Below are 13,358 nucleotides of genomic sequence, written 5' to 3'. Positions count from 1 at the left end.
AGCCGAGCCGCCAGCTTCTCCAAGTTGGTATCAGTATGCGAGAGCGCTCGAAAACCGCATCCAGTTTGCGGTTGAATTTGCAAATCGCTTGAGTCTGAGTGTTGACGGCCCTGCCCCATCCGTCAGTCAGGGCGATGAGCTTGTCGATTGCCAATTGTAGCATCATCTTTTTTTTCACGATGGAACAGGAAGGTGCCCAGGCCAATCAGCAGAAAACCTGCCATCATAAATCCAAATAGGTACAAATCTTCGACATCCTCCACGGAAACGCGGACAGGCACACGATCCTCCAGCTGTACCAGGAGTCCAACATGTAGCCGGCCGGGAAGGTTCTGTCAGGGCAGGCAGGTTCTCCTTTACCCATGGTTGAGAAAATTTGATCAATTGCGTAGAGAGACCAGTTGACCAGATCCATCATTTTGATTTTCGAGGAAAATGCAGAGAGAGGCTCCGAGATAGTTTGACAGAGACGTTACAAGACACAGAGCAGTAGCAGGGGAGGTCAGGGCAGGGAGGGAGCAAAGGGAAAAAGCGTCCGCCTTCTTCGAGAGCAAGAGTAAGTGCTGTAAGTTTAACATACAGTAACTCCTTCTTTTTATGAATAAAAGATTGTGTAGTTCGCAGACGTCGGAGCGGAATTAAATTTCTGAAAGACTTTTTGGTTCACCTTACGGCCTAAATGTGTGATGCCATTTCCCGAAAGACATGACGTCATGAGTGTAGGGACATCTTGTTAAACTCGCTTGCTATATTAATTTGAGTTATTTATTTTTTCTTATTTCAGAATTTCTATTTAGAACAAGTTTTTTTAATTTTTAATAAATAATTTCTTTACACTGCAGATCCATACTTTTTCTCAACAACTAAAGTGTTAACTAAAACAAAAGTTTGAACAATCATTAAAAATTATTCTTGACTTCTTTTTCTAAAAAATATGTAGTGCTTTGAGAACAGGGATCTACCGTTACATCCTAGGGAGGTAACGTTTCTGACTGGGCGTGGCTTCGTGTGTGAGTCATGGTGCGTTCAGGGGCGTCAGGGCTGTAGTAGCAGTACCAGTTAAGAACTCTCCTCTGGCGGAGAAGCCTCACGCTGAAGGCGGACGGAAAACGGGGAAAATGTCCGTACCGTGACTCAGCATTGGGATTTAGGGTCTCCATGGTCTTTTACCCGGTCACAGGAACCGAGGGCCCGCTGGTCGACATGTTCGACTCGTCGTGGAAGGTGCGGAACATTTGGGACGGGGTGAGGCTTGAGGTAAGGAGCGAAGCCCAGTGATTCTGCACAGTTTCACCCAGCTGGACCCAGACCTGCCACCACCAGAGGTGACAAGGAAACCGATGAGAAGGCTGGGGCAGGGAAGAGGATACTACAGGAGGCCTGGGCCGGTGCGGACAATGATGAAGCAGCGGCGACTCAGCTCAGTTAACTGAGCCAGTTGTTATGATGGAGGATTGACAGTGAAGTGACCCTGAGCTCTGAGAGAAGGAAAATAAAAATCAATAATTACATGAAATACAGTTATTGAATGTCTGCAGAAATATTGGAAAAATATTAATCTAAATAATTAAATTAACTAAATAATTATTTTATTGTCAAAAACATGACAAACGTTTGACAGCGAGCGATTAAGTTTTGAGTTATTAAAAGTTAAAAACGTTTGTTTAAAATATGTACTAGAATACGCGGTTAACTTATCAAAATATATGCTTAAAAGCAAATTCTTCTCATATAAACTTCCTTCACTTAATTTTTGTTTGTTTTTACATTTCAGGAAACACTAATATGCTTATTACTAAAATATACTATGCTTATGACTAAACAACACAATGAAAAAAATAATGCTTATATGTAATACTTTTTTAAAAATCAACATTTGTCATAAATCAAATTAAATCAGTAATTCATGATCATTTTATAATAAATGTTTAATCTTTAAAGGTTCTAAACATATTCTTTATCGTAAAACAAAATACTTTCTGGAACTCACTAGTTTTTGTGGCAAGTTCTTGCAGTGATATTAGTGTTATCCCTGGTTTCTTTGTCCTGGTATTTGTGTAAGCATTTGCTCTTTCCTGGTAACCACTTAAGTATTTTTTGTTACATTTAAATTTGTAAATAAAAAACTCTAAGGATTCCAGCAGGACATTGTGATAGTATTTTTTTTAGGATAAAGTAATGTTTAACAAGCTTTATCTTTGTCTCTAAGTCTTCCAGAACTTTGTGTTGTTGAGAATGTGATGAATGAACTTTGAACCTGCAGTAAAGTGCCTGTCAGTGTGAATTAAATGGAACTTTCTCCAGACCCTGTTCTGTCCTGTGTCTGTGCTGGCCATGACAGACCAGCTTCTATTTGATATGTTGTTTTTGGTCATGGATAAATTGTAAACTCGCTTGGTGTCTCATCTTGAGACTGAGCGTCTCCAGTGAAGAAACTATGAAAACACAGTTAAGACTTATTGTCTCTGACTGTGATATAATCCTCCTCTAACACAATTATCTAACACTTTAATCCTTCTCATGCAGGAGAAGGAGATGGAGAGCTTTTCTCCTCTTCATTCTCCCCTTTGTCTAGTTCTCTCAGCTCAGACCAGACCTAGATTTTCTTTCACAAGATAAAGATGGACTTGGTCATTTAATCGGACTGTAGCCTGTGTACAAGTTCATAAACAGGGGCAAAATATTTGTGTACTGATATCTGGCTGATACTGCTAAAGCATGGGGTGCTGCGTTTCTAACTAGCTTGTTAGTAATGGAGCTGTTGATTTAAGCCAATCAATAAAAAAGGATAACTTTCATTGAATAGCACCAGAATATGTTTGTTTGCGGTGGCCATCCTTATAGTCTTCTGGTAGTTTTGTTAATGAGGTTTTTGTAGAAAGGAACCTGAGTCCATACTGACTAGGATCTGACCTTAACTTTACTCTTTATATGGGATTGAATTTAGCTCCTCCTGGGATCTTCACCTGGATTATGTAGCGAAAGATGAATGAATAAATGGTTGGTTGAACTAGTTAAACTCGAATAAATAATTTGGATCACTGATGGTCCCAATGTAGTCCAGGTACTACATTTGTGTAATTGTAGAAGAGCTCAGTGTTTGTATGCGTGTGTCTACAGTAATACTTCTGACCCACTTCTGTCTCACGAAACAATGACATCACTTTAATTTATAAAAGTCCATAACTATAGGATTGAGTTTAAGGCCAGGAATACACCTTTTGCTGATGGGTTGTCTGTCTTTCTCTCAGCCTTACAGTGAGACTTCATGTCCACGTTCACCACATGGACAGAAATATAAATCCGAATATCTTCCGACTCGGAGCAGATGTTGTCCTCACAGAATCTGGTCTGATCACTTTACTTCAGCTCTGTTAAAAAGCTCTCAGGTTTGAGGGCGACAGGAGAGCAGAGATAGAGTGGAGATTAATTGTCTATGAAGATTCTCAGTCATCCAGGTCATGGTCAAGTTTAAAAAGTTCTGTTAGGCAACTGGATGTGAATTTTCTAAAAGAAGACATTTCACCTCTAATCCAAGAGGCTTCTTCAGTTCTGAAGTTCTCTTGGATTAGAGGTGAAACGTCTTCTTTTAGAAAATTCACGTCCAGTTGCCTAACAGAACTTTTTAAACCAGTGGAGATTAATTGTTGTTCAATGTACAGCAGGCAGGCTTCAGTTTGAGCTTCATGTGAAGTGAAGCCGTGGAGTCGAACAGCAGCAGCAGAAGGAATGTGAAGCCTGCAGCCTGGAAAAATACTCAGATCTCCTGATTCTGCTTGGTGTCTTTCTCTGCTGTGAGAGATTTGACTATGACATGTCGGACAGTGTAGCTCAGACAGTGCTCCCCATAAGGTGAAAACCAGAAAGGTGACACATGTCTATTTTGGAGAAAAATTATTGCTTATAATCAGATCTGGTCTTAGCTCCTCTTTGCTCCTTCTTTATTCCTCTGCTCAACTGTGGTTTTTGGCAAACTTAACATTCTCTGGACTTTTAATCAGTGATGGGAATAACGGCATTAAAATAAACGGCGTTACTAACAGCGTTACTTTTTTCAGTAATGGGTAATCTAACTAATTACTTTATCGTTATAACGCCGTTACCATCACCAACACGCCGTTACTGCGCGATACTGAAGCCACTCATTGAAGCTGTCATCCGACTTGGCTCACACAGGAGCTGCAAATGTGTGTGTGTTTTTTCCCCTCTGGCGGGTGTTTACACACAAACCCAGCACACAGCAGCAGCAGCACACACACAAATTTTCAGATGGCAAGTCCGGAGTCAAAGGGGAAGACGCATTTTCAAGGTGAAAATACAGGCAGTACTTTAACCTCGTCAAGGTAAAAGGTAAAAATGTACATGTTCAGTGAACATTATGTCTCAGAGCAAAGAGTTTGTCCACGAATGTCCAAGCAACTCAAATTTAATGAAGCACATCTTGATGGCACACGCTTGGACTATGTTGTCAACCAGTGACGTGCGGTCAGGGGAGGCAGTGAAAAAAAGTACATAAAATAAATATTACTATTTTCCATATATATGTGAAAGAGGCATTTTCAGTATGACTCTACACATTTTTGACATTTGATTAAGTAAAAATCACCAAATTTGAGTATTTCACAAATGCTGATGGGATATGAAGCATTACCAGTTGCATGCTGTTGGATGAATAGTAAAATAAGATGCTCTTTTTGGTTCTTACAGTTGGTTCTTACAATTGTATGGTTCCAAAAGAGGTTCTAGATCTATTGCTGTGATAATGACAAAAATACAGGTCTATGGCTCAGTGAGTGTCACGATTGGCCATCGACATGGCAGGAAGCAGGCAGGACCCAAATGCAGGACTGGTGCAGGTAGTTTATTTCAAGATTCAAAATTCCAAAAACCTGGACAGAAGCATAGGAATACAGCGCAATAGCAATACATAGCAATACAGCGCTCACAAAGACAGCGAGCGCGCTGACGTCCCAAAATAGGGGCTTGGAGGGTGGGAAAAACAGGTCCCACAGATGGAGAGAGTACTGGAGCCACTGAGATGGAGGTAGAGGCATCCGCGGGCATGAAGCAGGAAGGGACAGAGAAGAAGGCTGACGTCGACCCACTACAGGTCGCAGAGGCAGCCAAAGCAGGCGAGCTCACCGAGGGAGGGGAAGATGCCACTCGAGCAGCGGCAATTGCGGCCAATGCCTTCTTGACGGAGTGGACAAAATTTTAATTTATGTAAAAAGTTTAACATATAGAATGTCTTTGTTTTTGTGAATTTATTTGGCCCCACAAAATCATAGCAAGTTTACCACAACAAAAGGTATAAACATTTTTGTTAATTTTTTTTTTAGTCAGTAATTTTGCTGGTGCAAGCAATTTTTGTTTGGTGCAAGTAATTTTTTTTATCTGCACCAGTGCACCTTTACCAAGAAATGTGATTCGAGCCCTGCTTACGCTACCCTTCAAAGTCACACGCTTTATTTGTCAGGGTCAGCTGCTCTGTTGTGATTTGTCTGTGTTAATGATGTGAAATGGTAAACTCGGATCTGCTGTTTCTTCAGCTGTTATCTGCTTCAAACTCCAAAATTGAATATCAACAGAAAAGATTTTTCAGCACTCCATCACAGTTTCATCTAAGTGTCATCTTCATTCCCTATCTCTCAGAGCTCAACACAGGAAATCGGGGAGGAGGCTGAGGAAGATGCCATCTTCACCATCACACTGAGGAAGGTGCAGCTCTACCAGTCAGCCAGCAAGGGGCAGCGCTGGCTGGGTGTGGACACAGACTCAGCCCTCAGCCTGTACGAGACCTGCAAGGTGAGGACCATCAAGGCAGGGACACTGGAGCGCCTGGTGGAGTACATGGTGTCGGCATTCAGAGAAAAAGACTCCACCTACGTCACCATCTTCCTCTGCACCTACAGATCCTTCGCCAGCACCAGGCAGGTCTTAGACCTGCTGCTCAACAGGTCAGTTTAGTGTGTATGCATGTGTGTATGTGTGTGCTGCTTAAGCTTGGGTTGTCCAATTCCAATTTCACGACTCCATATAAGTACGACTATTGTTATTTGTCTATTGACCAATTATGAATACTGTCACCAATACAGTTTCAATACAGGAACATGAAGCGAGAAAACACTTTGTGTTGTGTTTGTGTTTTGTGCTGTGTTTTATTTTTTTCTAATTAACAGAAAACTATTTCAATCCAAAAGGAAACAAATCTTTGTGTATCAGAGAAAAGTCTTCAAACTGTCACTGTTGTCCCCATTAGGCAATATATGAATAAAATAAAGGATAAAATAAAAAATAAATTCATAAAAAATAAAGACGAATAAAACTTAACTTTCTGCATAGTTAGCTGAACAGAAACTGAGCCAAGTTTTTGCACCAATAGCGCATTGCCTTGAAAAAAACCCTTCTTCTGGTGTCATTTAAACTTTGTAGAACCATTTCCATGTTTCAATGAACACAGCACGACTTGCAACAAAAAAGTGTCTTGGTATTGTCTATGAAGATTCTCAGTCATCCAGGTCATGGTCAAGGTTGAAGAGTTAGGCAACTGGACGTGAAGTTTTCTCAAAGAAGACGTTTCGCCTCTCATCCAAGAGGCTTCTTCTGTTCTAACTGGTGGTGGGGAGTACAGCAAATATATACTCTGGGTGTGACAAAGAATAAAGCTCCTTCAGCTCCCCCCTGTTGGGTGGGGCCTTTGGGTCAACTGGGAAACTGTAAACAGTCGTTAGGAGTCTGATGGGTCGTTGCCATCCTCATCGGACTGGTTTCAGTCACATGCCTCTGATGTATGAAACTGAGGAGAATCTTTTGGGTATTGTTCCTAAGAGTGCTTTGTATGTGGGCGATAGGTTGTGTCTGAGTCCATCTCCTCTGTTGAGTGATGGTTTTTCCAGGTTGACCAAAATGGCTTTTTTTACCCCTCTCTCAAACCACCTGTCTTCCTTGGCCAAAATGTGAACATTGTTGTCCTCAATTGAGTGTGTTTTGTACTTGAGGTGTATGTTAACAGCTGAGTCCTGTCCTGAGGAGTTGGCCCTCCTGTGTTGGGCCATGCGCCTATGTCTTCATTGCACTGAATGGCACATACCACATTGTCCAGCTTGTTTCTTGGTGTCTCGTCTTTGGGATGAACCAGTTTTTGTCATAGGGTATTACCAGGTTTGAAGTGTACGGGGATCTGGTGTTGGTTAAAGATCCTCCTAAGTTTTTCCGAAACTCCTGAAATGTATGAAATGACGACATTCCCCCTCCTGTTGTCCTCCCTCTTTGTGGGCCTCGTTTTGTTAGTTTTTAAAAAAGCCCATCTGAGATAGCCACAGGTCTTAAGGGCTGTCCTAATGTGTCCCTGTTCTCTCATCTCACCTCTGTTGGTGGTGGGAATGGTGTCTGCATGTAACTGAAGGGTTCTGGTGACTCCTAATTTGTGCTCCAGTGGGTGATGTGAGTCTAAACGGAGATACTGGTCGGTGTGAGTTGGTTTCCTGTACACCTCCATGTTGAGATGTCTGTCCTCTGTGATGTGAATCACACAGTCCAGGAAGGCAAGGCTGTTGTTTTTCACATCTTCTCTGGTGAACTTGATGTTCCTTTCCACTGCGTTGATGTGGTCTGTGAAGTTGTTGACCTCATGGACCTTGATTTTGACCCAAGTGTCGTCCACATATCGGAACCAGTGGCTAGGTGATGTTCCCATGTAGGAGTGTAAAGCTCGGCTCCCCACTTCCTCCATGTAAAGATCTGTGACTATGGGAGAAATAGGAGAGCGCAGCCATGCTTCTGTCTGTGGGGATGCATGTAAAAAGTGATGTGACGTCGCAGGAGACCATGGTCTCAACACACAGATGTATATGTATATGTATTTGCTGTACTCCCCACCACCAGTTAGAACTAAAGAAGCCTCTTGGATAAGTTGTGAAATGTTTTCTTTGAGGAAATTTCACTGCCAGTTGCCTAACAGAACTCTTAAACCTTCTTGGTATTGTTTAACCCTCTCATTAATGCACAGCACCGTTAAACTGAGAAGAGACTTCATTATATTCTGGGCTATGATGTGTCTTCAGGTGTTTTATTAAATTGCTTATATCATAATAGAACAAAAACTTACACTAGGTCTTGTTTTATCCTTGTTCTTGGTGTTAAATTGCCTCCAGACTGCTGACATAGTTGATCTACTTGAGACACTGAATTATTAAAAACAAACACATAACATAACAGTAGCTGACTCGTTTGCAATTGGTTTCGCATTTTGAGGTCACCAGATTGTTACTTTTTTTTTTTTGAGTGTGAGTATTTGAATTAGGTATTGGGTATGATGCTGGAATTGCTATCAGTGAATTCCTAGCTAAATATAGCCAGTAAGTACCCTTTATTTAAACTAGGAATAGCTCGAGCCAATACTCAGGATCAGTATTGGTTCGATATTGGTCACACTTTCAGGATCAAAGATCAAAAACAAAAAACTACAGCCCGTCTGATCTGACACCTAAGCCCAAATACTTAACCTAACTTTGCAAGACATGCCATAAACAAAGACACTATCACCCCAGCAACAGCAGCCCATGGCATGCTGGAGAAGAAGCCATACCTGAAATAACTGATCACTGATTTCCTCTCTGGACCTGCATGTTGCACAATGTGGCACTTTTTATACAGCAACATTATGCGTATGAAACCAAAACTCCCAATTTGAAACAGATCTCTCTAATGTTTTTTTTTCTGTTTCTGTCTAGATATGCAAAGTTGCAGAACGTACCTACAGCATCTGCTCACAGAGTTTGTCAAGACGACTGCACAGAGCTCAGGAAGTAAGTCAAGATTGGAGGTTGAAGCTGCTGCAAATGTTTTTCTTAGTTAGAATTGTAAAATGACTTTGTTAACATTGAGCTGTGTATTATTTTTTTATAGCACCGTGTCGTCCATTCTGGGAGCATGGCTTGATCAGTACTCAGAGGACTTCTGGACCCCACCCAACTACGACTGTCTCCACCAGCTCCTGTCTTACCTGCACGTCCACTTTCCAGGATCGGACCTGGAACTCCGAGCCCGGAATCTGCTAGACCACTTCCACCGGAGACAGCAGTGTGAGCCTGATTCTGATGGTATGGATACAGGAGAGGACAAAAGAGAAATAGACAAGACAGAATGGTCCAATGCAACAAGGACAGCAGAAAGGGGACAGTAGGAGACTGGGGATACTTGGCCAGAACACAGAAAGCATTGTGAGATCCGAAAAAAAATGGGACACGAGCAAGGCAGAACAGAGACAGCAGAAAAGACAGGACATAAGATGTTAGCTCATTGGAGGAATAACAGGGCAGGACAGTTCAGGACAAATGTGGGCACTGCATTCAGAAATTTTACTTTCACTTTTTTCTTTCATTTTATTTCAGGATTTAGAGCAACGTAAGCTATTCAGCTGCAAGACTACTCTGCAGACTGTGACTCTTCAACAGTTTAGGACAGGCTGATTTTACAATGATGTTTCTGAGTCAGATCCTCAGTGCTCTTGGTGCAGAGAAAACAAATGCAAATTTACTCAGCAAACAGTATGGATGAGATGGAAAAACTTGGCCCAGCTGAAAATACAAAACACACCTTAAATACATAGATAATTTGCAATTTCTTTATGTGTTGTTCAATGCTGAACCAGTCATAGAACAGGTGGACAATGATTGTCTTTTATCTGTTTGTTGGTTAAAAAGTTTTAATAATTATTTACTACTTGTTTAAGGGGACAACCTCGGCTGCCCGTTTGCCACTCAGGAAGAGAGCGGCTTTGAGGATGAACTCCCTGCTTTTAGCTTTCTGTCTTTTGACCCCATCACGATGGCAGAGCAGTTCACACTCATGGATGCTGTGAGTGTCTAATTTGCATTACATTTGAATGCAAGGATTTTGGAAGTTTGTTTACCTACTGATGTCCTTTGATTGGCCGTGTTTGTGTGTCAGGACTTATTTAAGAAGGTTGTTCCGTACCACTGTCTGGGTGGGATCTGGTCTCAGCGGGACAAGAAGGGGAAAGAACACCTGGCCCCCACCATCAGAGCCACTGTGGCCCAGTTCAACTCCGTCACCAACTGTGTCATCAACACCTGCCTAAGCAACCCAACTCTGAAACCCAACCAGAGAGCCCGGCTGCTGGAGAGGTGGATTGATGTAGCCCGGGTCAGTACATGCTTTACTTTTATTTTTTCATTTTTCCAGTTAAATGTTTTCCTCTGTATTATAATATTTACGGTGCTGAATTTGACTGAATGTTTGTTTAGGAGTGTCGGATCCTAAAGAATTTCTCCTCGCTGCGTGCCATTCTCTCAGCCCTACAATGTAATGCCATCCACCGCCTAAAGAGAACCTGGGAGGAAGTGTCCCGGTAAGACACAAGCTTCCCTTAGCTATATGGTGACTGTGATGAGAGTTGTGCTCTGATGTCTATGTTGCCCCCTGCAGGGAGAGCTTCCGCACCTTCAGAGAACTGTCTGAAATCTTTTCGGACGACAACAATTACTCGCTCAGCCGAGAGCTGCTAGTAAAGGTTAGTCATGGAGAAAGGTTTTATTTGTTTCACAAGTAATTAAACGTTTGTCTGTTTGATCCACTCTAAACAGCCCAGAATTCGATTTAAATGTCAGATTACTATTTGTGAAAACTCATCCAAACTTGCAAATGTACCCTCATTGGGGAATGCAAAACACCTTAAATACATAGATAATTTGCAATTTCTTTATGTGTTGTTCAATGCTGAACCAGTCATAGAACAGGTGGACAATGATTGTCTTTTATCTGTTTGTTGGTTAAAAAGTTTTAATAATTATTTACTACTTGTTTAAGGGGACAACCTCGGCTGCCCGTTTGCCACTCAGGAAGAGAGCGGCTTTGAGGATGAACTCCCTGCTTTTAGCTTTCTGTCTTTTGACCCCATCACGATGGCAGAGCAGTTCACACTCATGGATGCTGTGAGTGTCTAATTTGCATTACATTTGAATGCAAGGATTTTGGAAGTTTGTTTACCTACTGATGTCCTTTGATTGGCCGTGTTTGTGTGTCAGGACTTATTTAAGAAGGTTGTTCCGTACCACTGTCTGGGTGGGATCTGGTCTCAGCGGGACAAGAAGGGGAAAGAACACCTGGCCCCCACCATCAGAGCCACTGTGGCCCAGTTCAACTCCGTCACCAACTGTGTCATCAACACCTGCCTAAGCAACCCAACTCTGAAGCCCAACCAGAGAGCCCGGCTGCTGGAGAGGTGGATTGATGTAGCCCGGGTCAGTACATGCTTTACTTTTATTTTTTCATTTTTCCAGTTAAATGTTTTCCTCTGTATTATAATATTTACGGTGCTGAATTTGACTGAATGTTTGTTTAGGAGTGTCGGATCCTAAAGAATTTCTCCTCGCTGCGTGCCATTCTCTCAGCCCTACAATGTAATGCCATCCACCGCCTAAAGAGAACCTGGGAGGAAGTGTCCCGGTAAGACACAAGCTTCCCTTAGCTATATGGTGACTGTGATGAGAGTTGTGCTCTGATGTCTATGTTGCCCCCTGCAGGGAGAGCTTCCGCACCTTCAGAGAACTGTCTGAAATCTTTTCGGACGACAACAATTACTCGCTCAGCCGAGAGCTGCTAGTAAAGGTTAGTCATGGAGAAAGGTTTTATTTGTTTCACAAGTAATTAAACGTTTGTCTGTTTGATCCACTCTAAACAGCCCAGAATTCGATTTAAATGTCAGATTACTATTTGTGAAAACTCATCCAAACTTGCAAATGTACCCTCATTGGGGAATGCAAACAGGGCAGTGGTGGCCTAGTGGTAAAGGAAGCGGACTTCGGTCCGGAAGGCCCCAGGTTCGACTCCACCAACTGCCAGGTTACCACTGAGATGCACTGAGCATGGCATCGTCCTCAAGCACTGCTCCCCGGGCGCTGACCACGGCTGCCCACTGTTCACTTGGTGATGGGTTAAATGCAGAGGATAAATTTCGTTGTGCATGGTGTGCTGTGCTGTGCTGTGTCACAATGACAAATAAAGATAAGTTTAAGTTAAGTTTAACAGACCCATTAACAATCCAGTGACCAAAAGAGAAAGTGAAATAGTGTGGTACTTTTTGGAAAAAGTTTTTTCTTCCTCATGTGATAGATTTTGGTTCTGTAACTGGTTGACTTTTTCAAGGTGGCTTGGCCTGCGTGGTGGGTGGTGGTGTGTGCTGGTGAACCAAATCAAAAAAACAGAAAACCATATTCTGAGATCTTACTTTACAAAGACCTGAACTGGACTTTTCAACAAAACCACTTCCTGTACATGGACCTAGAAATAGAGATGATTAAAGTCATTACGACTAATGTAACTCTGAGGTAATCCCCACTGACGTCACAGGGAGGTGGTGCCTTCTGAAAGATAAAACCAAATGATGTTATGTCTGTGGGGCGGAGCCTGTCTCTGTGTTCCTATCAGCTCTGAGCTGTGGTGTTTATGAGGTTTTAGCTCTGGTTTCACAGCATCTCAGCTAAACTGAACTCAAAACCTCCTGAGGAAACGTCAGCCTGACACAAAATCCCCTGTCCTAGAGATTGTTATCAGACTTGACATAGATAATTTAATGTACACACGTGGACAAAATTGTTGGTACCCCTCAGTTAAAGAAGGGAAAACCCACAATTCTCACTGAAATCACTTGAAACTTACAAAAGTAAGAATAAATAAAACATTATTGAAAATTAAACAATCAAAATCAGCCATCACTTTTGAATTGTTGATTAACATAATTATTTAAAAAAACAAACTAATGAAACAGGCCTGGACAAAAATGATGGTACCTCTATAAAAGATTGAAAACTATTTGACCAGAGTGACATGATTAACTCAGGTGTGTCCTTCAATTGACATCACAGGTGTTTCCAAACTCATAATCAGTCAGTCTGCCTATTTAAAGGTAGACAAGTAGTCACTCTGCTGTTTGGTGAAAAGGTGTGTACCACACTGAACATGGACAACAGAAAGCGAAGGAGAGAATTGTCCCAGGACATACGAAAAAAAATTATAGACAAACATCTTAAAGGTAAAGGCTATAAGACCATCTCTAAACAGCTTGAAGTTCCTGTGACAACAGTGCCTCATATTATTCAGAAGTTCAAGACCCATGGGACAGTAGCCAACCTCCCTGGACGTGGCCGCAAGAGGAAAATTGATGACAAATTGAAGAGACGGATCGTTCGAATTGTATCCAAAGAGCCCAGAACAACCTCCAAAGAAATTAAAGGTGAACTCCAAGGCCAAGGTACATCAGTGTCAGATCGCACCATTCGTCGTTGTTTGAGCCAAAGTGGACTTCATGGGAGACGACCAAGGAGGACACCACTGCT

At 42.0% G+C, this 13,358-nt stretch overlaps 1 protein-coding gene across 1 annotated transcript in view; it reads left to right on the top strand.

Moving 5' to 3' along the window:
* The first annotated feature begins 832 nt into the window (after positions 1–832).
* The window catches only part of LOC103397014 (ral guanine nucleotide dissociation stimulator-like), a 19,681-nt gene continuing 7,155 nt past the window's right edge, over positions 833–13,358 (top strand). Inside the window, 9 exon segments of the mRNA XM_008335266.3 lie at positions 833–1,258; positions 1,261–1,325; positions 5,653–5,957; positions 8,733–8,807; positions 8,908–9,101; positions 9,734–9,858; positions 9,952–10,167; positions 10,269–10,372; positions 10,450–10,534. Coding sequence (XP_008333488.2) covers positions 1,159–1,258; positions 1,261–1,325; positions 5,653–5,957; positions 8,733–8,807; positions 8,908–9,101; positions 9,734–9,858; positions 9,952–10,167; positions 10,269–10,372; positions 10,450–10,534 — 1,269 coding nt within the window. The 5' untranslated portion in view covers positions 833–1,158.

This window comes from Cynoglossus semilaevis, chromosome W (genome assembly GCF_000523025.1).
Source record: "Cynoglossus semilaevis isolate Cse_v1.0 chromosome W, Cse_v1.0, whole genome shotgun sequence".
Classification (NCBI taxonomy): Eukaryota; Metazoa; Chordata; class Actinopteri; order Pleuronectiformes; family Cynoglossidae; genus Cynoglossus; species Cynoglossus semilaevis.
This window is presented reverse-complemented; position numbering and strand designations above follow the sequence as displayed.